Source organism: Aulonocara sp. 'chitande type north' Nkhata Bay, linkage group LG7 (assembly GCF_057382095.1).
Source record: "Aulonocara sp. 'chitande type north' Nkhata Bay isolate Kocher_YH1m ecotype deep benthic linkage group LG7, A_spYH_male_GT1.1, whole genome shotgun sequence".
Lineage (NCBI taxonomy): Eukaryota > Metazoa > Chordata > Actinopteri > Cichliformes > Cichlidae > Aulonocara > Aulonocara sp. 'chitande type north' Nkhata Bay.
Genome location: NC_141350.1, coordinates 29,944,124 through 29,970,462, shown reverse-complemented (window position 1 = coordinate 29,970,462; position 26,339 = coordinate 29,944,124). Strand labels below are relative to the sequence as shown.

The 26,339-nt window shown below is 46.2% G+C and overlaps 2 protein-coding genes across 2 annotated transcripts; one reads left to right on the top strand and one right to left on the bottom strand.

Moving 5' to 3' along the window:
• Positions 1–431: 431 nt before the first annotated feature.
• On the bottom strand, positions 432–25,591 carry lmbrd2b (LMBR1 domain containing 2b). The gene is made up of 19 exons (XM_086299947.1): positions 25,449–25,591; positions 19,486–19,587; positions 11,185–11,394; positions 9,737–9,849; positions 9,222–9,320; positions 8,975–9,142; positions 8,581–8,791; positions 8,429–8,503; positions 8,223–8,336; positions 7,212–7,395; positions 6,860–7,041; positions 6,480–6,613; positions 6,019–6,124; positions 5,834–5,931; positions 5,361–5,464; positions 5,231–5,277; positions 4,563–4,677; positions 4,351–4,477; positions 432–1,156 (listed from the first exon to the last, which is right to left on the bottom strand). The coding sequence occupies exons 3-19, from the start codon at positions 11,356–11,358 to the stop codon at positions 1,093–1,095; spliced, it is 2,115 nt and encodes a 704-aa protein (XP_086156073.1). The 5' UTR covers positions 11,359–11,394; positions 19,486–19,587; positions 25,449–25,591; the 3' UTR covers positions 432–1,092.
• LOC147325412 (uncharacterized) lies at positions 19,799–22,338 on the top strand. The gene has a single exon (XM_086299956.1). It carries the CDS (start codon positions 20,169–20,171, stop codon positions 21,675–21,677), a length of 1,509 nt encoding a protein of 502 aa, XP_086156082.1. The 5' UTR covers positions 19,799–20,168; the 3' UTR covers positions 21,678–22,338.
• Positions 25,592–26,339: the final 748 nt, after the last annotated feature.

Here is a 26,339-nt window from a genome sequence, read left to right as displayed (position 1 = left end):
CTGATCTTCTCAAAGCACAGAACGACATAAAAAGAGTGGCATCATCATCATCATTATCATCATTATCCACAAAAGGGAGAAACATCCAAAGAAGAGCTTTGAATGTCCTTCAAGGAGCCTGGAGAAATGTTCCTGTAGATCCTCACAGAGTTCAGATGGGGCTGAAGGATGAAGGTCGGACCAAACATTCACTTTCAAGCTCGTTCGAACTGTAAAAACTCTGTTTTTGCCTCATATTCTTTTTTTTTCTTTTTTTATAAATATTTGCACATATCAATGAATCGCTGCACCTATTTCCAGTTTTCATGCAAAATGTAAAGAAATGGGGCAAATGAGGGCTCAAGACTTTTGCACAGTGCTGTGTGTATATATATATATATATATATATATATATATATATATATATATATATATATATATATATATATATATATATATATATATAAAGTGAAACTGGATTCATTCCTGTTTAAACACAGTGAAGTTGTTGTAGGTCGATCAGGTAATTAATCACAGAGTTTACAGTGATCACATGGTTTCAGATACCACCACCTCCCAATTAGCTTTAAATTACAGAGAAATACAGACTCAATTAAACTGCACATTAATCCCATAAACATGAAGCCCTGACCTCCAACATGACTGAAGGATTTCAGGTTTATCAGTGACTGAATCAGCGAATCCTAACAGCTCCCATCATGACAGACAGTTAAATAAATCTACAACATTAAAGAATAAACACTAGAAATTAAATATATTAGCAGGGCCTCCATGAAACCTGCGGATAAAGTGATTCACATTCATGTGCTCTGACTGCCTCTCCTGCCTTCATGACATGCAGTAAATTGAGGGTTTGATCTGTTGAGAAGCTCAGGCCTGCAGTCTGTCACATGCTGAGTAAATTTAATATTCCTTCAAAAGTGCTTTCATGGACCTGCAGCTGCATACAGAAACGGATGCAAATTGTTTATGTAGATGTTTGCAGGTGAGAGAAGTTCACCTGAGCGGCTTTTATTCAGTGTGCATGCCGAGTGCTGAGAGAAGGAGGTCATGCTGCAGGTGGACGTGTGGACAGTGATTCAGACTTCTCTTCTAGATGTCGTCAAATATTCGGCTACGAGATGACGACATGGACAGGTACCGTCCTCCAGAGTGCCTGAAAACACAAAAACACACAAGTTCACACATCTCTGGATAGGTCAGTGCAGACACATTAGAAACAGGTGTGCTTTACTCCAACACATTAAAGAGCACTGAGGTCAGCGCTGAAATGAACAAACTGACAGTTATTTATCAGAAAACTTTATAAAAAAAACCCTTTAAGTTCTTTAAATTCAAATTTTATTTGTCACACACACACAACCATACACAGTATGACATGGGGGTGAAATGCTTGTAGCTGTACAATGCCCGACCATTAAATGACAGAAGAAAAGTTCTACAATATTTACAATTTACTACAAAAATTTACAAATTAACTTAGGAATTTACAGTAAAGAATGTGCAAATAGCAGAAGAGATTATAAAGATAAGGATTATAAATTATAGGAATTATAGGATTATAGGAAATGTGTGGTGGTGCGTGTGGTGACGTGTGTGAGAGTCCAGTCTTATAGTGACGTGTTTGGGAGAGTCCAGTCTACACCTGGTTCAGGCCCCGAATAGCCTGGGGGAAGAAGCTCCTCTTCATTCTCTCTGTTTTGGCCTTAAGGGAGCGGAAACGCTTCCCAGACCTCAACAGTGAGAAGAGTCCATTGTTGGGATGGGAGAGGTCCATCATAATCTTCCTAGCTTTGGACTTGCACCGCTTGGTGTAGATGGACAGCAGGTCAGGGAGCTCTGATTGAATGATGCGTTCGGCCGAGCGCACCACCCTTTGCAGATCTCGTCTGTCCTGCTTGGTGCTGTTCCCAAACCAGGTGCAGATGTTTGACGTCAGGACGCTCTCGATGGTGCAGGAGTAGAAGTTCTTGAGCGCCTTCAGTGGCAGATGGAAGTCTCTAAGTCTTCTGAGGAAGAAGAGACGCTGACGGGCTTTCTTAACCAGGGTGTTGATGTGACAGGACCATGACAGGTCCTGAGTGATGTGGACACCCAGGTATCGGAAACTGTCCACTCTCTCCACTGGCGTGCCACTGATGATGAGGGGTTTGTAATTCCTCGCCTGCTTTGTAGTGAAGTCCACGATCAGCTCCTTAGTCTTGCTGATGTTTAGGAGGAGGTTATTCTCCTGGCACCAGGTCTCCAGGTTCCTAATCTCCTCCAGGTAGGCCGTCTCGATGTTGTCGGAGATCAGGCCCACAACAGCAGTGTTGTCAGCAAACTTGACAATGGAGGTGGTGTCTGATGTGGCTACACAGTCATAAGTGTACAGTGAGTACAGCAGGGGGCTTAAAACACAGCCCTGAGGCACTCCAGTGCTGAGTGAGATGGAGGGGGAGACTTGTTTTCCCACCCTCACTGATTGGGGTCTGTCTGTGAGGAAGTTGAGGATCCACTGACACAGTGATGAGCTGAGTCCTAGATCCGTCAACTTGGTGAAAAGCTTAGAGGGAATTATTGTGTTGAATGCTGAACTGTAGTCCACGAACAGCATCCTAACATAATTCCCTCTGCCAGTGTCCAGGTGACTCAGGGATGTGTGGAGCAGGTGAGATATGGCATCGTCTGTGGAACGATTAGTCCGGTAAGCAAACTGAAGTGAGTCGATGGTGGCAGGAAGTGAAGAAGTGATGTGATCTCTCATCAGTCTTTCAAAACACTTCATCACAATTGAAGTCAGTGCTACTGGACGGTAGTCATTGTGGCAAGCGGGCTGTTGTTTCTTTGGAACAGGGACAATAATGGACTGTTTGAAGCACGTGGGAACCACAGCTTGGGCCAGGGAGAGGTTGAAGATCTCCGTGAACACCGGTGCTAGTTGATCAGCGCAGGCTCTAAGGACCCGGCCAGGGATTGCATCTGGTCCTGCTGCCTTCCTGGTGTTCACCCTCCTGAAGGTGTTCCTCACGGCATGCTCTGTGATGACGAATGCATTTTCTTCACTGGTGCACTCCGAGCGCGCGCAGCCGTTTGTTGTTTTAATTGCTGCGGCGTCGAAGCAAGCATAAAACGTGTTCAGCTCATCAGCCAGTGAAGCATCTGCATTCATCATTGAAGAAGCTGGTTGTTTATAGTCCGTTATAGTCCGCAGTCCTTTCCACAGGCTCCTAGAGTCGCACTGTCGTAGCTGTGACTCTAGTTTTTCCCCGTAGCTCCGCTTTGCCTTTCGGACCGCGCTGCGCACGTTGTAGGACGCAGCCTTGTATAGGTCCATATTACCGGAGACAAGCCCTTCATTGTAGGCAGCGGTGCGTGATCTCAGAGCGTCGCGGATGTTTTTATCCACCCACGGCTTCTGGTTGGGAAACGTTCGGATGATAGTTCTTTCTGCTGTGTCGTCCGCTAGTTTCCCGATAAATCCCACAACCGCTTCCGTAAACGGAAAACTATCCACACTTCTCTGTCTCCACTTCTTCACCTTTTCTTACTGAATCCACCCAAAAAACATCCAAACATTTAAATATTATTTCTTCCTTTTGCTTTTTAACAACATTTTGGTTAGTTAACCCTTAGTTAACCCTTTTTTAAATATTTCTGGCTGGTGCATGCAGACATCAACCCTGCAGGTCACGGACATTTTACATCCCGCCAACAGACAGGAGCTAAACATGAGCAACCAAAGTCAAGTTATCTGCATTTGAAACTCTATCCATCCATTCGCTTCCGCTTCTCCTTTTCAGGGTCGCAGGGGTCGCTGGAGCCTATCCCCTATCCCCACTAACTACATGTCTTTGGACTGTGGGGGAAGCCGGAATACCCGGGGAGAACCCACGCAAACACAGGGAGAACATGCAAACTCCACACACGCCCTCCACTCCCTGATGCTGAACTCAGGACCTTCTTGCTGTGAGGCAATAGTGCTAATTTGAAACTCCTCTTTAAATCTATTGGGGCAATAAAAACAGCAGGTTAGGGGTCAGCAGGAGGATCTGATGAAAACCGCTTCACACGTACCACCAACAAGAGTGTTTGGGTGTCACGTCTCTGCTGTGTTGGCTTGGGGCCATTAAGTTATGCACTCTTGTGTTGTACTGTAATAACTTCCTGAATCTCATCCTGGATAATTATCTGTATTTAAAAAAAAAAAAAAAAAAAAAAACACACTCTGAAATGAAACAGCAGTCAAACTGAAAACTATTAAAATACAAAGTTAAAGAATTAAACATTACCAGCAGCTGAAAACAGGGAAACTCTCAAACGTGCATCCCAAACACAGTGGCCTAACCATGACGATGACACCATGCTTACCTTCCAGACTCAGCGTCCAGCGGGTCATCTGTCAGCGCTTCGGCGTTGAAGTCCAAGGGCTCGGCGTCCTGCAGCAGCTCGATGCGGTCCCTCTCTGCTCGGCTCCCAGACCGGGAATATTTAGCCTCTGTTCAAACAACAGGAAGTGCTCCGTCACCCGAAAACCACCAAAAACACCTTCAGAGAGCAGCGCCGACCACCTGCTGACTTACGTCTGCTGTTGCTGGAGCTCACGGTGTCTGAGTAGCTCGTCTCCTTCATCTCGTGGCTGCTCCTGTTCCTCGCAGCGTAGTCTTCTCTCGGGTTCCCGTAGCGCTCCTTCCACTCCTGCAGCAGATGACACAACACAAACAGATCAGGACGCTTGAACAAGGATTTTACTCCTGCTGTTTCCCAGTAGACATCAGTTCATGTTTGTACGTGACGGGTTGTGTAAGCGCTCTGACACGAGTCATCTGTGTCACGCCATGATTCCATCACTCCTGGCATCAGCTTTCTTTCACTCACACATTCATCAAACAGTCAGAAAAACAAACATTTCAGTGTTGTCACTACAGTTGCCTCATCTGCTGATTCTAAATAGCTGTCTCTGTGTTATTGGCCTGCAGGGACGCTGATGTTCAATCTTTAATCTTAGGCAGAAAACCCAGTGATGAGCATCTTCTGTACTTCCTGTTTCAGTGTTGTTTCCTCTCCCAGCAGCTGACTTTGTTATTTTGGAATATAATATTATATCTGAGGAAACCTGCTGTAAACTACAGTCTGTGCACTTAATAAACAATGAAAATATATATTATTAAAATAAGATATACAAAGGGACTTTGATGCATGTGATTAGTTTTCTCTGATATCTAAAAAGAAGCAGCAAACAGGTACTCACCCTCCGTCTGTTCTCACCATCTTCAATCCTCTGCCTCTTCCTTTTCTCTGTAAAAAATATTGTATTTTACTATTTTACTACTTTCATGTTAAAAAGTCAAAGAGAATTCAGATGATGGTGGCAGTCTCACCCCGGCGAATCAGCTCCTTTCCCTCGTCGATCAGGTCAGAGGTCATTTCACTGTCATCCATAAACTGCTGGAAGCCCAGAAGATTCAGGCAGCGAGTCCCCAAACTGAGGAGAACATTGATTATAACACAGAGTCACAAACATAACTACATATATAATAAACCGCCTGATGGTTCTGTTTAATCCTGCACTAACCAGCAGAGAGAAGCAGGATCTAAAAGACTGCTATAAATGCTACAGCTCACCAACACCCCAGACATGCAAAGGTTTTATAATCTGAATTATTTAATCCGTCGGGATCTCTTCCAGTTTTTTGTTTTCAAAGACTTCAGTTTAACTCATGAACAACAAGGAAAAGCAGCAAATTCTGTATGTAAAACCCTGTTCTGGCTTTTCAGACTATCTTCTGTCACATGACCAATCCACACTGTTAAAGAAGCGCCCAGCAGGGAAGACTCCAGAGACTCATCTCACCTGAAGTAGGTGGCGATGCAGAGGATGACGATCAACATGGGGTAGTAGATGTAGAAGCCATTAGCAATGAAAGAGAGGACGCGCATGGATCCCATGATCTGTTCCAACAAACAAACAACAGGTGAGTCAGGCAGACACTGCAGCACAGGTGTGTTACACAGGTTTCATACAGTGTGGGTATTTACAGAAGTGTAAGCAGTTTGCAGCTTTTCCTGGTGGGAGATGGCCGAGTCCATGTGGATCAAACCCAGGAAGTTGAGACAGAGAGGAGGAGTCAGACGACAGAACAGCCTGCAGGAGGAAAACACGACAGAGTCACTAAACCTCCATCAGGTCAACTCCTCCATCGCCTCCAAGTGAACTTCTGCGTCACATAACATGTTGTTTAATAACACTGACTCACTACAAAACGCTCTAGTTTCTGTGCTTTAAGAAGATAAAGAGGAGATCCTTTCTACAGAACAGGTATTAAAATTAAGTAATTTGAGGTTTTTTGAAACAGTACAAATGTTTTTCTTGTATATGAGGAGGAACATTCTAGAAAGAAACATGTGTGCTCATGTCTTCTCTTGGTTTACAGCGATCTTTCCTGAACATGTCCCTTTCAGAATCCTTTCAAAATAAAAGCATTCTTGCTGTCACTTACATGCCGCTGAACTGGAGGCTGTAGGCGTCGGTCTGGTGGTGGGAGGCCAGGTAGTAGTAGTTGAAGACTCGGATGCGAAACACGGTGGAGTAAACACAGGTGCACAGGAAGAAGATTGTGATGAAGCACGCCATCTGGTGGAGAGAGAGAGCAAAAGGTGATCAGAGGTCTGAATGAAGTGTGATCGTGTTTCAACAAAGAAAGTGAAACTGAAACACGCATCACGTGTCATGTTTCCTTCATTGTAAAACAACAAAGACTCAGCTGTGCAGCACTCCATCACACAGCAGCCTTTAAACACTTTCAGAGGCTCTACAGAAATATGAAGCTCTGTGTCTGATGGTTTGTGTGTAAACCAGCGTCTGTCTTCTCAGGCTCACCTCGATGTACAGGTAGTTGTAGTCTCTCTCAGCCAACTGGATGAAGATGGCGAACAGCGAGAGGACGGGCCGTGTGCTGAAGAAGGTGCACTCGGACCAAACCACAACCACGCTGAACAGAGTCAGGACGATGGAGAGGAGGCGGTAAAACCAGCGCTTCAGGAAGCACTCCCAGTACCACTCTGTGACACACACACACACACACACACACACACACACACACACACACACACACACACACACACACACAGGGCAGTGTTTACTCTTCGACGTCACTGCCACCAGCAACCAAAGGAAAACTGTAGCAGGACACCTGTGCAGGTGGTTACAGGAGTGATCTCATTACACCCACCTACAGTCGGGGTGTAGATGTATCTGCTGAACCAGCCGGCCGGCTCTGATGAAGGGAAGCTGTGGACAAACTGGTGGGTGGAGCTGGTCTCGTTCTTGGCCACGTCCTCCAGGTGGATGGCCTGCTGCAGGAGGATTTGCCACTGCACACGCGTCCGGTTGTGTCTCTGCACGGCGTAGATCACCTGCACACGACAGGTTCGGACATCAGAGTAGGGGAAACAGAGTGAACAGGAAACAGAAGACTTCAGCTGTGTGCAGTGTGAGGAGGAAACTACAAGCACAAAGAGAAAGATTTTTCCTTGTTTCATCGCTTTTTACATCATCGTCATCTCATCATCATCCTCTTCTTTTTTGAAATCATCACCTGTACAGCATCACTGTAACTGTAAATGTTCTGCAGTGGAATGAGGACTATCTTCTATCGCTCAGCTGACAGCAGTGATTACAAAGATTATGATTCATATCTTTATCGATCTGAATCTTACAATCTAAGCCATTTCAGTGCAGCTCAGTTCTGCATTTTCAGGCACTTCTAATATTCTGGCCACCTCATGTATATAAATAAATATGAAGAACAGAAAAAAGAGACATCTTTAAATATAATGAACATGTAATGTACCATCAGCAACATAATTAAAATGGACATCAGAAACTTTGTTACGGTGGAAATTTTGGGGGCCAGTGGGAGTAAAATGTCCGTCCATCTCAGACAGACGGAGCCTGACATCATGGTTTGCTTCTCACCCCCGGCTAACAAAGGTCAGCACTAGACTGAGCTTTGTAAGATTAGCTGATGCCCCCAACCTTCACTGAGCAGCTTTATCATGTGGATAAAGTTTAAGGTGGACGTGCTCTGTGCAGGTATTCAGGAAACACACAGAAACACTTTCACTGAACACAAAAACATCTGCCACCACATCGTCAGGAGTCTTCATTAGAATCTGTTTCATCTCTTTATTCCTCCAATAAGAAGGCAGCACAGTCTGATTGACTCGTCAAATCCTCTCACCTGTTTATGAAGCTTCACCAGGCTCTTCTCCGTCGGGTACGTATTCTGTTTGTCATCAAAGTCCTCGTAGTCGTCCATGTTCCTGCCCATCTTCTCCTGGTAGTCCAAGGGGCACTGAGGGAAACCACGAGCACGTCATCACACTCATGAACTTAAACATCACAGTTATCACCCATCATGTTCACGCTCAGCTTCGCTCTACGTACTTTCCTGAGGATGGTGTCGATGTACTTCCTCAGCGGGTGGTTGTATTTGATGGATTCGCTGACCTTTCTCACCTCCTACAGCAGAACAGACGTCTCAGTGAAAACGGCAACATTAAACCAAATGTTTGTAACTGCTGGAGGCTGTCACTTACCTCCATGACATCCTCCAGGTTCTCTTCTGCATCCGCCTTCTCCGTCATCAGCTTGGATGCCTTGAAGTAGGTCTTGACGAGCAAGTGTCCGTGCCGGGAGGAGTTCCAGTAGGACCGAGGGATCTCCACCAGCCCGTACCCGAGTAACAGCACCAGCAGGAACAAACCCCAGGTGTTGGCGGCAGTGATCCCGATGGTCTGTAGCTCGTACCTGAGTAACACACAGAGCAGGTAACTCCATACAGCAGCCAATCAGGAGGAGTTTAGGAGTCGATTATGTGTTTATACAGCCCTCTGCATTTAATCGTCACAGCATGTCTTTGTCCTGTCTTTCTCTTCACAGACAGGACAAAACAAAACAAAAAAAGGGGGTTCTTCCTCAGGGTCCACTCACCAGGAGAGGCGCAACTCAGGATGAACGGCCACGTAAATGAGCAAAGAGCCGAAAATGAGCAGGTATGTCCCGTAATAAATGGCGTTCTCAATCAGTGCCGTTTTGATCTTCCCGGTGATGGAGAAGCCTCCGGAGCGAGCGTACGACTGCATGAAGGGCAGCAGCAGCCTGACGACACAAGAAAACCTTTAAAACACAAAAACTCAGCATGTGGAGGTTTCATGAGGAGACTCGGGCTCGTACTGACCACGTGAGGCACTGAGACGTCCAGTACACCACCCTCCAGAACACTGGCATGATGCCATCAGGGATGTAGCTCCACGGCTTGTGGCACAGCGTTCGTACACTGAGAGGAAACACAATCAGGAGTTCAGAAACCTGCTGATGTTATCTGGTTTTATTTACTAAGACAACACTTCTTTTAGTCACATTTTTTGTAACACACTCAGGTCTCTCTAAGAAAAGCCGCCTGACTTTCAAAGTACATTTACTCAAGTTCAATAAGAAGGAGTCGCTTCAAATCCTGCTCTGTCTTCTGCTCTGACTCTCTGTGTGAAAAGATCATTAACGACTTGAAATGCCTTCATGTCCAGATCACAGAGGACATACTGAGTGGATGTGTTGTTTGGGTTCAGCTCTCTGTCCCTGAATTATGAATTATGTCAAACACTTCCTGTTAATCACCAACAAATTTCCAGAAAACTCACTGCAGAGGTTTCAACCTTTACCCTGAAATCACACACGCACGCACAGCATTCAAACCTTTTTGTGGGTGCAGCGGTTGTGTTTACTATAGTGCGATTGGACAGCGGTGAGACGAGGGCGGGAACAGACGCCTGCTCCTTGTGGTCCTGCTCACACTGCCTGTAGATTGTCTGTAAGCAGCAGACAGACAAACGTACGCTGACACACATTCACTGAATGAAATCAAACATGTAAAGATCTTTTCCACATATATGGAAGTCGAAATCTGACATTTACATCAGAGCCGTATAAAACAGTAATCTTTTGTTGTGTAACAGATGTGCTTGAAGTCCACAGGAGCTCATAAGGCTTCTCTATGAAATGTCATAAAAGTTAAAGATGTTATATTAAAAAACAAAAGAATCTCAAAAATGACAAAGAACAACTAGACAGTAGGGCCATGATTAGTCGATTAGTCACGATTATGTCTACTATCAAAATCGTCGACGACTGAATTAATAGTCGACGCGTCGTTTGAAGCTTTGTAAGATCACAAAAGACGCAGGAATGAGTAGTAGGATTTAAGAGTGTAATAACGGACTGAAACAGAAGATGGCAGCACTGCATGTACAAGGATGCCAGCTGCCGTTAAACCCCGAAGAAGAAGAAGAAGCTGTGTCCCAGAATTCATAGCGCAGCCCAGCTCAGTTTCCAACAATGGCGGCAGCTAGTTAGTTTTAATGTTACTCTTATTATTCTTTCTGGGTCACAAAATAAACGTTTAACATATTTTCAGGCGAGAATGTAGCTGTGTAAACCTCAAATATCTGCTCAGTTTATCAGGACACCGCATATTTTCAAAAGCGCTCCGACGTTTTCGGAGACGTCTGTTACCCACCAGCTCGATAGTTAGCCGGGGACAAAGCTCAATAGAGCCGTGAGAACACCGGACTCCCGGCAGATCGTTTTCAAACCCACCGCCGTCTTTCGCTACTCAGGTTAAACATGATATATAAGTCACTTAGATAACTTAAACATGTTATTGTTTGGATTTTTTTAGTATTTTATTTGTTCCCGAGTAAATCGATTTAGCTGAGATGAAAGTTATAGTTTTTACACAGCTGAATAAACGTCAAGCAGACAGCTGATTATCAGAAGTGTGAGATGCTCGAGAATATACTCCAGTGTCCTGTTATATTTTAGATAGCAAGGAGTTTATTAAACTTCACTGAAACAATCTGCAAACTTCATTAAAATTTAATAAACTATCATCTTGTCTTTATTTTTAGTTAGCACAAACACTTCAAGCTGTAAGCTAATGATAGTTATATAAGAGCAGATCCATGATCTGATTAGTCGACTAATCGCAAAAATAATCGGTGACTAGTCGACTATCAAAATAATCGTTTGTGGCAGCCCTACTAGACAGAAACCATCAAAGTCCTGAGGAGCTTCGTGAATGGAAGGCTTGAACACCTCTGAGGACTTTGGAGGGATCTCAGTTTGATGCTGTGTGTCATACTGACCGTGCTGACGTCCAGAGGCAGGATGAAGACGATGAGGAAGCACAGGTACCAGGCCAGCAGCGTGCCGAACAGCACCATGCGCTGCTGCTTCTTGAAGTCTCCATATCGGTGCAGCAGGAACAGCGCCAAAAAAAACACCACTACGATCTCGATGCCGAGCGCCGCCCCACTCATCCTGCTGCGCTCCCGTCAGCAGGCACTGACACAAACCTGCAGCAGGTGGACAGAAACACTGGCGTGGTCACTTTACAGTTTTTTACAGACGCTAGGACACATTTCTCAATACTTAGGTCACTTTTGCAAAACTCCTCACACAGTGAGCACAACAGGGGGCTAAACTGAGGACCAGTTATCATTGTTTTGGCACAAAATGCATTCAATGACTACATCTCTCAAATTTCATGAATTATCTTCTCACTCAGACACAACAACTGCCAAAAATCTTTGTACGTACAGGACATTTTGCATGTGCTTACATACTGTTTTCAAAACTGTTAAACTTATGGCCAAAACAATAACACAATGCAAAACTTAAAAAGACAGCAAAATGCAACAGCAATATTTTATTGAAACATATTTTAAATCTAAAAATGCAGTTTAACCAGCCACAGCTTATTCTCATTGTAGATGAACATCTACACAGGTGTTACTCCTTCAATTTTTCAACTCCTTCAATTCTGGCAGCCAGAAGATTCTTTCCTAGGTGTATTGCCCTAGATGACATAAGATGTGATGTGGATGAGAACCTGTGGCCAAATGGAGAAGACCGAGTAGATTAGCATTACTATTGTATGTGTATCAGTGGATGGTGTGTATACAAATTCTTGTATTTTGGGATTACTTAGTGCAAAAACAATAAAAATACATAAACAAATATTAACAAATTCTGCATGATGTCTGATTCATTCCAGTAACATATATTGAAATTATAAACAGAGATGAGTCCTTGTTTTACACAAGAAAACACTGTGTAATGCTACATGTTGTTAGTGTTTTTTAGATCATTGTTTTGTGGGTGACAAAGTGTGTTTGTCGGCTGTCAACCTTTGCTAGTGTTCTGGAAGAATGAGTTTATTTGAGACCTGAATAAAGTGTTTTGGTAGTTGTAGTGCATTTTGAATGTGAAATGAACTGCTTTGCCAAGCTGAAGGTCAGTTAGGAGGATTGTGTGAAGAGTTTTTCAAAAGTGACCTAAGTATTGTGAAATGTGTCCTAGCGGCTGTAAAAAACTGTAACGAAGCATTAATCACTTTTGAATCTTCAAATGCTACATCTGTTGGCTCTGTGATGGATTTTAGTCTCATTATTTGTGGGAGATCTGAAGCGCTCTTGAGCAGAGCACACATCTGTCAGGCTCGACGATCATCTCCACATTACCTGCAGAAAGCTGGAAAAATGAAAAATATTCACACTAAACCTCTGTGGGAAAGTCTGACTGCAGACAGTGACAATAAAGGAGCTGCTGTTGGTTGGTTATTAGGTTAGCTGCCAGTAACTGCTGTCTAACACAATAATGATGACCGCCATCTCAGAGAATCAGGACAGACGTGCACCGATGAGCAGAGGCACGCCGACCTGCCCTGAAAGACTCTTTGTGTGGTTTCTTTGAAAAGTTGGGGGATGGAGGTTCCAACAAGCGACACGGGAAACAGCAGTTTTCCTCAGCAAGGGACCGGGGTTACGTAGCAGGGTCATCAAACTCAGAGCCAGCAAGTCTGCTGTGATGTTTCCTCAGGATTCGGTCACGTTCACTGGGTGAAGTGTGCAGAAGCCTTTGGACGAACCGTTGGGTCTTTATGCAAAGCTTTACATCATCTCTGTGTTCCCTCTAGCACCATCACTGGCTAACCCATCACATGGACTCTTCACCCTCCTGCCCTCTGGGAGGCGCTACAGGAGCCACCGGACTAAGACAACCAGGTACCTGAACAGCTTCTTCCCCACAGCTGTCAGACTCCTGATTAGGGCTGCCACAAACGATTATTTTGATAGTCGACTAGTCACAGATTATTTTTGCGATTAGTCGACTAATCAGATCATCATCCATTGGACGTACAGCTTATTGCACCAGCAGCATCTGCTCTTATATAACTATCATTAGCTTACAGCTTTAAGTGTTTAAGATCTGTGCTAACTAAAAATAAAGACAAGATGATAGTTTATTAAACTTCACCGAAACAATCTGCAAATTTCATTAAAATTTAATAAACTCCTTGCTATCTAAAATATAACAGGACACCGGAGTAAATTCTCGAGCATCTCACACTTCTGATAATCAGCTGTCTGCTTGATGTTTATTCAGTTGTGTAGAAACTATAACTTTAATCTCAGCCAAACCGATTCACTCAGGAACAAATAAAATACTAAAGAAAGCCAAACAATAACATTTTTAAGTTATCTAAGTGACTTATATATCATGTTTAACCTGAGTAGCGAAAGACGGCGGTGGGTTTGAAAATGATTTGCCAGGAGTCCGGTGCTCTCACGGCGCTAGTGGGTAACAGACGTCTCCGAAAACGTCGGAGCGCTTTTGAAAATATGCGGTGTCTTGATAAACTGAGCAGATATTTGAGGTTTACACAGCTACATTCTCGCCTGAAAATATGTTAAACGTTTATTTTGTGACCCAGAAAGAATAATAAGAGTAATATTAAAACTAACTAGCTGCCGCCATTGTTGTAAACTGAGCTGGGCTGCGCTATGAATTCTGGGACACAGCTTCTTCTTCTTCTTCGGGGTTTAACGGCAGCTGGCGTCCTTGTACATGCAGTGCTGCCATCTTCTGTTTCAGTCCGTTATTACACTCTTAAATCCTACTACTCATTCCTGCGTCTTTTGGGATCTTACAAAGCTTCAAACGACGCGTCGACTATTAAATCAGTCGTCGACGATTTTGATAGTCGACGTAATCGTGACTAGTCGACTAATCGTGGCAGCCCTACTCCTGAACTCTGCCTCCTGACATCTGACCCACGTTAACACATGGACTGGACGGACACACACACACACACACACACACACACACACACACACACACACACACACACACACACACACACACACACACACACACACACACAAAAAATGGAAAACTGTACCCTCAGACACACAATAATAACATGGACTGAACCACCACTCACAACCACTAGCACTTTATATAGCCTCTGTAGAAATTATCCACATATCTCACTTATCTTAACTGCACTACTGTATAGTTCTGTGTAAATAATCATTCTGTACATACAATAATTTTTAATTCCACAACTGTTTATAACCTGCACAGTTCACATTTCTGTATAGCTGTATATCTCAGATTTCTGTATAGTTTTTCATATTTATATCCTGTTCATAGCCTGTACATAGCTTGTACTCACTACAGCCTGTACATACTTACACTTATAGCATATTCATAACATACTTCATACCGTGTACATTATAACATACCATAATAGACCCATTTCTGTAATATACTCACATATCTATATTATTGCTAATATATATTGTAATATATCTATATCACTAAAGCACTTCTGGATGGATGCAAACTGCATTTTGTTGCCCTGTACCTGTGCATGTGCAATGACAATAAAGTTGAATTCTATTCTATTCTATTCTAAATGACATCACCTGGGTGAGCTGCCCACTTTTGACTCTGCCTCTTCTTCCTCAAAGTCAAAGTTTCTGAATGTATCTGTGGTTATTACAACAAACAGCTGGATTCCACTCAGGTTTTTTAAGCCTAACCCTTATTTTGAAAGTTCAGTCCCTGCTAAAGCCGACCCTTCCTTCCAGCTTGGTGGTCAGGTTGCTCTCAGTCTTCTTCGGTGGATAAACTCCACCGGGACTATGCTGGGTGATGAGCTCCTGTATTGAACTCACAAAGAGCCACAAAGCAGTGCAAAGCTCATTGCTGCCTACTGCAAGCCCAGCCAGGGAGTTGGATTCTGTCTATGGATGAAGATTTAACTGTTGATGCAGCGGATTATTGCTCCAGAGTTTCTGTCAGAGGTTTATTTCTTAATGTACTCTAAGAAAGCATGGAGGCCCATCCTGTCATCCACACATGTGAGGCCACCTAACACTATTAGTTACCTCACACCTTGTGTCACTCTCTGACTTCTGTCCAGGTTCAACTGTTCAATCATGAAAAACATATTTCCCTGTCAGTGCTGACAGGCACTGCCTGCAGATGTTCCTTTTAGCTTGCTTTGTATTTTTTTTTTTTTTACAGCATGTCTAATGTTCTGACGTCCTACTGAAACAAACACACCTGCTCTGCCTCACGTTTCCTCTCAAGCTGCAAACATCTGCCACCTAGCTGTTTCTGTTTTAATAACCACAGATCCATTCAGAAACTTTGACTCTGAGGAAGAAGAGGCAAACGCTTTAAGAGGAAGCTGGGCTTCTCTGTCTGTGGTCATGTGATCCTCCTCGTGATGGTATAAAGGTCAGAGATCTTCTCTCAGATGAGATTACCATCAATAAAACCAAAGTGTCCACACAGCTGTGACATCAGTCTGTGCTGCAGGACTTGTGCCTCTCTTGATGTTTCTCACACTTGCACTTCATTTTATTTTTATTTCTACAGATTTCTTCCTTATGTGAACAGCTGAAGGACCAGGGGTAACATGTGAAGATTTTTTATCTGTCCCCAAAAAGACCATTGGTGTTGTGAAAAGTCACATGATCAGTGATGAACCAACAAGCAGGAATGAGCTGAAGGAATGAGCTCAGACTCAACCGATGTAGCCTCAGTGAATGTGTGTTTAACATATCACTGTTGTTAAACAGGCTTATAGTTTGTGTGTCCGGCCTATGTGTGTGTTAATGTGTGTAGGCCCTGTGGTTTTACATTTGTGTCCACAGCCCACCCTGTAATGCCGGGAATGCCTCAGTGACCTCCCAGAAGAGTAAGGAGAGTGGATATGCTATTGCAGAGGCTCAGACTCAGGTAAGTAGCAACCATCACTGTGTCAGGCCTCACTAACATACAGTTAACCTGTGAGGGAGTCAGACAGTCTGAGTGACTGTTCTTGCCTCTGGTCAGATCACACATGTTGATCTTAAACCTCATTCAGCATTAATGGGGCTCCACAGATGTGCAGGTTACCCAGATGTGCACTTATGCCCCTCTGCACCCTCCTCCTCCCTGCACCCCTATGCTACAGAGGTGTGTAAACAGCTCCCAGTGATGATACAGGCTCTCAGTGTGTCGCAGCTACAAGGAGCTGTAACCGCAGACCCAATCACAGACAGGAAGTCCAGACTTCCGCCTGACAGCCGCGGACATATTCATCACCGTTCCCGGCTGATGAGGAGGATTTCTGGGCGACCACACCCGGAGGAAACTGCGATTCCTTATGTGTTATGATGTAGATACTCGGGTGACCCGCAGCTGACCTCACAGCCTCTCGGAGCTTCACAGCCGCGCGTGAACGCCCGCCGACTCCTTATCAGCCTTGGGGCTGTTCGCGGAGACGCGCAGAGCGACAGCTGCCGGTGTTCCAGATCTACTGGCGTTTAGATCAACTGGCGTTGGTCGAACAGATGTGTGGCAGTCTTGCGTTTCAGGAGCTGCTACCGACAAACCAGCAAAAAAAAAAAAAACGCCAAATGTGTCATCTGTGACACTTGTGAGGTTGTCTCAAACACACTCCGTCAGTCTTGATGCTGTTGAACAACAAAATGTATAAAAATGTGGCGAGTTTACCTGGTGATATCCTCATGCGCGACGCGATCGCGAAAACAGCAAACAAGTAACACCACGCCGTTGTTGTTCACAGGACAGCAAGAGTAAACGATCGGGAGACTGTTGTCGTCGTTATCGTTCCCCTCGCACGGTTTATTTCTCCGAATTCAGCGTTTTTGCTTCACAACTAAAGCGAGCAGTTTACTTTGTGCACTAACATGGAGTCGAGTCAACCAGCGCCACCTCTGGCCAAGTGCCACAGCCTACAGCCAGATCAACCTGTGACACATCTGCACCACGTTTGAATCAGTGTCATGCACATTTGTACCTTTCAATTGTGTGTTTGTGCGTCATGCAAATAAACCTTTGAAAAGAATGAAATGATATCATATATTCCTTATTGGCCTACATTTGTTCAAAATCCCAAATTATATACACAAAGTCATAGACATCACCACTCCAATTGGTCATCATGATTTTAATATTCTCTTTTTCCATAACAATGAAATACGCCTTGGACAAATATGACACATCAATATTTCATTAGTGTTGTAACATCACATCCTGTAAGCATCATTTGTCTGTGTCTGTTCCCTGGAAATTAATATTTCCAGCCAATATAGGCAATCCATCAACATGGCTGGAGTTATATACAGTCTGTATAAGTGTGGTTAATCTAATGAACATTTGTAAGGAGATGGCAGTTACTTTGAATTCACAGCAGTTACACAGTGATTAGTAATAAACAGAGCCAGTGAGAGTGAGTGGATTTAAGAAAGTCAGTGACTCAGGTGTGTTGCTTGGTTTGTCATCTGTTTGTGAGACTGGAGGAGACGTAGAAATCCTTTGTTTTAAATCTTAGTTAGGAAGATTCCTGTTTGAAAACAAGCACTTTCTGTGAGGAATGCAAGAAGTACATCTGCAGAAAGCACATTTTGTCCAGCATGTGGACAAAATTGAAAATGTTGAGCATTGAAAAACTGAGAACGTTGGGCAAGTTCAAAAGAAATGTGTTTGTAAGAACGAAAAACCAAATTGTTCCTAAAATAGTTATGGAAAGTCTAACTGTTGTATGTCTGTGTTCTACATGTTTATCTAATGGAAAATAAAGTTGCTATTGTTTTATTGCAGTTTTTGGATAATTCTGAGTGGATTTACACAGTACGGGTCAAAATGACCCGCAACAAAATCAATGTCAATTGTTTGTTCTTCAACATAATACAAGGGTTAATTTCCAAAACTTGCTTATGATCTTCAATTTGTAGCAGATCCACTATCACACAGCAGCTGGAGCAGTCTCCAATGGAGGTCAGTCCACTACTACCATAGCCTACTACTAGATTAACTTGTGACACATCTGCACCTGCTGCTATGATCACATTGAGTAGAGGCTGAGTGGCTGCACTTACCCCTGGTACATCCAAATCTGCCCACAAACATGTTGACAGGTGCAATGGCAGCAATGTGGATTGTCAACACTAAAAACAATCAGTAAGCAAAGACAACAGGGATCACTTTTTTCTGTTTATTTAGCACCCACAACATTTGTCCACAACACTGTGTGGTACCACTTTCCACAGAAGGTGCATTCAATCTGCAAGATTGAATGAGATTGTCAGGGTCATTGTCTGACTGTTTATTACTAATCACCTGCAGTACATTCACAGTAACTGCCATCTCCTTACAAATGTTTATTAGATTAACCACACTTATACAGACTGTATATAACAACCAACTCTAACATGTTTGTTTGCAGAGGGAAGACACAGGCAGACTATGCTAACGACATGTGATGTTACAACACTAATGAAATATTGATGTGTCATATTTGTCCAAGGTATATTTCATTGTTATGGAAAAAGAGAATATCAAAATCATGATGACCAATTGGAGTGGTGATTTCTATGACTTTGTGTATATAATTTGGGATTTTGAACAAATGTAGGCCAATAAGGAATATATGATATCATTTCATTCTTTTCAAAGGTTTATTTGCATGACGCACTAACAGAGACACAATTGAAAGGTACAAATGTTCATGACACTGATTCAAACGTGGTGCAGATGTGTCACAGGTTGATCTGGCTGTAGGCTGTGGCACTTGGCCAGAGGTGGCGCTGGTTGACTCGACTCCATGTTAGTGCACAAAGTAAACTGCTCGCTTTAGTTGTGAAGCAAAAACGCTGAATTCGGAGAAATAAACCGTGCGAGGGGAACGATAACGACGACAACAGTCTCCCGATCGTTTACTCTTGCTGTCCTGTGAACAACATCGGCGTGGTGTTACTTGTTTGCTGTTTTCGCGATCGCGTCGCGCATGAGGATATCACCAGGTAAACTCGCCACATTTTTAAACATTTTGTTGTTCAACAGCATCAAGACTGACGGAGTGTGTTTGAGATAACCTCACAAGTGTCACAGATGACACATTTGGCGTTTTTTTGCTGGTTTGTCGGTAGCAGCTCCTGAAACGCAAGACTGCCACACATCTGTTCGACCAACGCCAGTTGATCTAAACGCCAGTAGATCTGGAACACCGGATCAACCAGGAACTCCGGCTAGCTGCCGCCGTGGGTTAGCAACCTCCTCCCAGCAGCCCCATCAGCTCTTACCGTGATTCCTGTGTGGGCTCCGGCTCCTCTCGGAGTGACGAGGCCACGTTTATCTCCGCGAGCTGCTCCTGTTATTATCAGCCACCGGTCTCCGAGAGAAACCTCTTGTTCTCTTTCAAACATTCGTTTCGGTGTCTCACTATGGGGAACGCTCTCTCAGCGTTGTCCTCAGAAGCCTCTATATCATTACTCCAGCCAGCATTGGCTGGCAGTCGTGACGCTTGCGTCAGGGAGGGGCCACCCTCCTCCCTATAAAAGGGTGTGACGCAGCGTCACCCGCCATTCAATTTCCTCTTCTCGCTTCTTAGAAACCTCATCTCTCCTGACTGCGAACGTGAGTGCTAGCTTAACTGTCCACACGAGCAAGCTAACACCTTGGTCACCGGGCGCCAGCACGGCTCGCGTTTCGAGTCGCCTGCTCTTCACCACAGAGCCAGGTCGGAGAGTGTGTTAGCTGCCACCACGCACCTAGCACAACAGTTAGCTGATCAAGCTAACTGTCTTTGCTACACACGGTCACCAAGCCAAGTAGCACAAGCGCTAGCCACCACACTAGCCAGGTCATACTAGCTCACCATAGCTACCCGACCGAGAGAAGAAACAAAAAAATAAAAAATAAATAAATAAAGGATCAGCGTTAGCCGTCCAGCCATTCCAAGCTAGCTACACCAAGCTTCCTTAATATGGCAGACTGCAAACCGCTGCCCAGAATTTGCCCCTGCGGTTGCAAAATCTCAGGTTCAGATACACATGACGCGTGTGTGATGTGCCTCGGGCTGCAACACGCCCAAGCGGCTATTTCCACACCGGGTATATGCGAACACTGCGCTCGCTTCACCCTAAAAAGCCTTCGCCGAAGGCTAGCCCGCCAGGCTAGCCTGTCGAAGGAGGACCCAATGCTGTCTCCAATCGGCCCACCGATGGAGCACACTGAGTCCGCCACACCAGGCACCAGCTGGGGAGACGAGATGGATGTCGTCCTCCCGCTGGTGGATGATGCCGAGGTCAGCTGCGAAGCTATGCTTGATTCCCTCGAGGCTAATGACGAGCTACTCAGCGAATCCTCTGAGGGAGCGTCGGAACATCTCGTCTCGGACGAGGATGACGACGTTTTCTTTGCCCCCTCTGGTCGGAATTCTGCGACACAAGGGGCCGACTGTGATAACCCCGGCACACAGTCCCGCGGCGTGGAGCTATTTGACGTTGCAAAACGGGCAGCTGAAAAGCTGGCAATCCCATGGCCCGCGGTGACAACGGAGACCTCCACCTCACGATACGAGGGTAAAAGGCTCCCCAAAGCAAAGCGCACTACTAAGCAGGTACTGCCGCTTTTCCCCGAATGCGTGGACGAGGTCACACGCTGCTGGGAAAAGCCATTTTCGTCACCCAACCCCGTGCAGGGAGCGGCGGCGTTTGACTGCGCTGGAATGAAAGAGAAGGGCATCTACCAAATTCCCACAGTGGAGAATCTGGTGGCTTCTCATCTCCACCCGAACCAGAAACTCTCCATTTCATCTGGTCCGTCCCTGCCCTCCAAGGCCGAACGCCTGCAGTCCTCCCTGGCTGACAAGGCGTATAAATCGGTGGCCACCACCGCGAGGGCATTGAACGCCTCGTCGCTCCTGCTAGCCTACTCGGCGGAGCTCCAGGACCAGGCTGCTGCGAACCCGGATGCTAGCGAGTTGTGGGAAGAGCTGGGCGTAGTTACGGACCAGTGTCTCCACCTCACTAGAGCAGCAGTACAAGCGGCGGGCAGAGCCCTCAGCATCATCGTCCTACAGGAGAGGGCAAGATGGCTGAACTTGTCGGGGCTTTCGGACAGAGAAAAACGTGACATTCTGGACGAAAGCATCGACCCCGCTGGGCTTTTCGGGACCGCCGTTGCCACCATGCAAAGACGGTGCGAGGAGAAGAAGAAAGAGGGAGAGGCCCTCCAGCTGTGTCTCCCTAGGAAGACCCAGGCTGCGCCTCCACCCGGTCGCCGCACGTTCGCTCAGGTCACCAGCCGTCCAGCCGGCGTGCCGACGTTTAAAATCCCTCGCCGCCCAGCCCCGCAGGTCGCGGCCCAGGGTCCTCTAGGATCGCAGAACCCTAAGACCCACTGGCCCAAGAAACACGTCCCGCCTGCTGCTGCTCAGGGTGCCCCACCACCAGCCAAGCAGTCGGACCGCAAGAAGAAGCGGACTGCCTAACATCCCCCACGGGGAGATTGGAGCCGGACCAGCCCGGGCTCCAAGTTCACTCCAGGGCTCAGTTCCGGAGCCCGTTCGGAGAAGTGTGTTCTGCCTCCACCTTTCAGCGCCTGGGACTCGAGTTGGATCCCACAGAGCGGATTTCAAAAAAGAGACGACGAAACGCTGTTCAGCTGATTCAAGCATGTCTGTCTCACAAAACACACTGTTTATTAAAAACTCACCCGTTGCATCCAGGCATGTTGCCAAGGGCACGGGAAAAATGTGTGAAAAACACAGAAAATATGTTGAAAAACATAATGCCCCCACGCACCCAGACACCACCGGGGTTGATTCCCTCAGTGGTGTCCGGCCCCATAAGCGCTGGTCAAGCGCGGGCCGCTCGCGCATGCGCAGTCGGGTCTGGTCAGAAGGACCAGTTTCCGCCACAAGAGGGAGCCAGAGCTCCGTCTACTGTGGAGCGCCTATCTTTGGGGCCGCTGTCAGCAAGAATAGAGAGATGGCGAGCTCTCGCTGCGCCAGAATGGGTTGTGAGGACATTAGAGCGAGGCTATCGTTTGCAATTCGCAACCACCCCTCCCAGATTTCACAAAGTGATTTTCTCTCTTGCAAAAGGCGAATCAGCCAGGATCCTGCAAGAAGAAATAACTACCTTGCTATCAAAGGGGGCAGTACGAGAAATACCCCAGGAGCAGAGCCAACGCGGCTTTTACTCAAGGTATTTTCTCGTGCCCAAGAAGGGAGGGGGACTACGTCCGATACTGGACCTACGGGCTCTGAATCAGCATCTGAGGTCATACAAATTCAGGATGTTGACGACCACCACTCTGCTGCATGTAGTGCGCCCAGGCGATTGGTTTACATCAATAGACCTGAAGGACGCATATTTTCACATCCCTATTTACCCGCCTCACAGAAAATTCCTGCGCTTTGCGTTTCAGGGCAGAATGTACGAGTACCAGGTCCTGCCGTTTGGTCTCTCACTGAGCCCTCGGGTATTTGTGAAATGCACAGAGGCGGCCATAGCCCCACTGAAGAGGCGGGGCATCCGCATAGCAACATACATAGACGATTGGCTGCTGCTATCAGAGTCAGAAATAATGGGAAGGGAGCACACCAGGTTGACAGTGGATCATCTGATGGCTCTGGGTTTCACCATAAACTACCAAAAGAGTGTCCTGCAGCCAGCTCAGGCCATCTCTTTCATAGGAATAGCTCTAAACTCCGCCTCGTACAGAGCGTGTCTCTCTGTGGACAGAGTAAAAAAAAAATGCTATCACATGCCGGCATTTTTCAGTTGGGAAGATATCTCCCATTCAGAAAATGCCTGCAGATGCTGGGATTAATGGCGTCTTCACTGGCAGTCATTCCACTAGGCAGACTGCATATGAGGGAATTTCAGCGATGGGTTGCATCACTGAGACTGAATCGAAAGCGCCATACCCACCGCTATATCAGAGTGACAGCAGACTGCGCTGCAGCACTCCACTGTTGGAGAAATCCCACATTTCTCACTCAGGGGGTGTCACTGGGAGCTGTCACAGCCAGAAAGGTGGTGACCACGGACGCGAGTCTCACGGGTTGGGGTGCCACTCACGAGGGCAGAGCAGTGAGCGGCAGCTGGGACTCACAACAGAGGGGTGCTCATATAAATTGGCTAGAATTGCTAGCAGCTTTTCTAGCACTGAGACACTTCCTTCCCCTGTTGAGAAACCACCATGTTCTGATCAGAACAGACAACACCACTGTTGTGGCATACATCAACAGACAGGGCGGGTTACGTTCCCGTCCTTTGCACATGCTGGCTCGCAGACTGATCATGTGGAGCAGCATCAATCTGTTGTCACTGAGAGCCACTCACATTCCAGGAGCCCTGAACTTGGGAGCAGACTTAATGTCCAGGGGAAACCCGCAGTACGGGGACTGGACCCTGCACCCACATGTGGTGACCCAAATCTGGACCCGCTTTGGCCAGCCACAGGTCGATCTGTTTGCCTCGAGGGAGAACGCTCAGTGTCCACTGTATTTCTCCCTGAGGGACCAGGAGGCTCCGCTAGGGGTAGACGCATTAGCTCACAACTGGCCACATGCTCTGCTTTATGCGTTCCCTCCACTGGCCTTAATTTCTCCCACTCTAACCAGAGTGAGAGAGAGAGGGCTAACAATGATACTGATCGCCCCAAGGTGGATGAGGTCCCATTGGTTAGCGGAGATCATGCCACTCTTGTGGAGCGAACCTTGGCCTCTCCCTCTCCGACGAGACCTAGTCTCCCAAGCCAGGGGGGAGATTTTTCACCCTCACCCCGAGCGCCTCGCCCTGTGGGCTTGGCCCGTGAGAGGTTGAGTCTGAGTACGGCAGGACTCCCCCAGGGTGTTATAGCCACTATTCAGAGTGCTAGAGCCCCCTCCACAAGATCATTGTATGAGAACAAGTGGAGGGTATTTGAGGAATGGTGTGGAAAGTCTCACACTCTCTCCTTTCAGTGCTCTGTGACAACAATTCTCTCCTTTCTCCAAGAACTGTTAGATAAAGGAAAGGCCTTTTCCACAATTAAAGTATATCTAGCAGCCATTTCAGCCTGCCATGTGGGCTTCGTAGATGGCCCGGTGAGCCATCACCCGCTAGTCTGCCGTTTCATGAAAGGGGCACGACGGCTCCACCCAGTGTCTAAACCTCTCGTTCCCACGTGGGATTTATCCCTGGTGCTGGGGGCAGTTTCACAGCCACCATTTGAACCACTAAACCAGGTGGAAATAAAAATCCTGTCTTTGAAGACTGCATTGCTCCTGGCCCTCGCATCTGCGAAGCGTGTCAGTGATATTCATGCGCTGTCAATACACAAAGAGTGCACCCGCTTCACACGGGATAACTCTAGAGTCACACTCAGGCCAAATCCGGCCTTTGTGCCCAAAAACCCTTATCTTCAATGCACCCCATTGGAGCTGGAAGCTTTTTGCCCTCCTCCTTTCTCCTCCCCTGAACAGGAGCGCCTACATGCTCTCTGTCCAGTCAGGGCTTTATGTACCTATATGGAGAGAACGAAGGTTTTCAGGAGGTCGGATCAGCTGTTTGTTTCCTGGGCTAAACCACATCTTGGCAAGCCCGTTAGCAAACAACGCATTTCCCACTGGATTGTTGAGGCGATCCAATTGGCTTATTCCAGCACGGGTCTGCCCCCCCCGGAGGGACTTCGTGCTCATTCTGCCAGAGGGATGGCAACCTCTTGGGCCCTTTTTAGGGGTGTCTCTATAGAAGAGATATGTGCAGCTGCGAGCTGGGCTTCACCTTTGACCTTTGCAAGGTTTTACAGGTTGGATGTCACTGCACCGTCTCTAGCCCACACTGTGTTAAGTGTGGGTCCCCACGAGACCTAAATTGGCAGTCAGTCGTTCAGATGGGCTTATCTGGCAATACGGGAGTCTGCATATCCCCATAGTGAGACACCGAAACGAATGTTTGAAAGAGAACTTGAGGTTACTCTATTCCGTAACCCCTGTTCTCTGATAACATGAGTGAGGTGTCTCACCAGATCACCCTCCTTGCACGAAGCGAGGAAGAGGTGAGCTTATCTTGAATGGCGGGTGACGCTGCGTCACACCCTTTTATAGGGAGGAGGGTGGCCCCTCCCTGACGCAAGCGTCACGACTGCCAGCCAATGCTGGCTGGAGTAATGATATAGAGGCTTCTGAGGACAACGCTGAGAGAGCGTTCCCCATAGTGAGACACCTCACTCATGTTATCAGAGAACAGGGGTTACGGAATAGAGTAACCTCAAGATTTCAGCTCGTTAGCTCAGTAGCATCAGCCCGTCACATCCCGGCCCTACCGGGAGGAGCAGATGACGTCAGAGCCAGTCTGCGCGTGCGCAAACACCATGTCATTCTGCCGCTTCTCTTAGCGCTTTATCGTTACTGCCCTCCACCGGATAGATCAGGAATTACCTGAGACAGAAGATTGAAGGTTCCAGAACACAAGATGACGTCATCGGCGTCACAGCGTCAAAACACCTTATCTTCACACCCTGCTGAGCACAGCTGCACGCACAAGTGCTTCCAGCTGTGCTCTAGTTGAATTTAAGCACTAATCTGGATCTTCACCTCCTAAGCAGGTGAAGACAACACAAGGGCTTTAACGAAGATGTGAACACATTAATGTTTCACTATTAGGTATTTCTGCAGGAACTACTTCCTGTGTGTCAGCCTTCACAAATAAATGTGTGTGCGTGTGTGTGTGTGTGTGCATGTGGAGGGGGTTGCTCCACTCTCTTTAATATTTTTATGTTCTTTCAGAAGTGTTCTCGAGCCCATACAGTGATTTTCACAGCATTGGGTGTTCAAACCCAATGCTGCAGCTCTCAGTCTGCACCCTGTGTGCACAGCTATTTAGATTCGATTATGAATCAATAAATGGATTTTAATGTTGTTATCTCTCCTCAGCTGGTCTTTCACAGACAGATAAGCTCCTCCATATCTTTAAATCGCACTTGGCCTCAATGTAGGTCTGAGGACTGAAAACAAAGTCAAAGTCCTCTTTGTCACATGGAGTCACACAAACCACCTGCAACTCAACACTTCAAAGACCAAGGAACTGGTTGTGGAACAACTGAGCTGTAGGTGCTTTTCTACACTGTGCAATATTTGCAATATTTGTTTTTTGTTTTT

What these genes read in the sequence shown, in the direction of transcription:
- LOC147325412 (XM_086299956.1), top strand. Translation starts at nt 20,169, where the DNA reads ATGGCAGACTGCAAACCGCTGCCCAGAATTTGCCCCTGCGGTTGCAAA.
- lmbrd2b (XM_086299947.1), bottom strand. Translation starts at nt 11,358, where the DNA reads ATGAGTGGGGCGGCGCTCGGCATCGAGATCGTAGTGGTGTTTTTTTTG. An exon ending in ACAACTACCTGTACATCGAG is followed by an intron (nt 6,614 to 6,859) that starts GTGAGCCTGAGA and finishes TCTCTCCACCAG; the next exon opens with ATGGCGTGCTTCATCACAAT. An exon ending in ATGGTGAGAACAGACGGAGG is followed by an intron (nt 4,678 to 5,230) that starts GTGAGTACCTGT and finishes CATCTGCTGCAG; the next exon opens with GAGTGGAAGGAGCGCTACGG.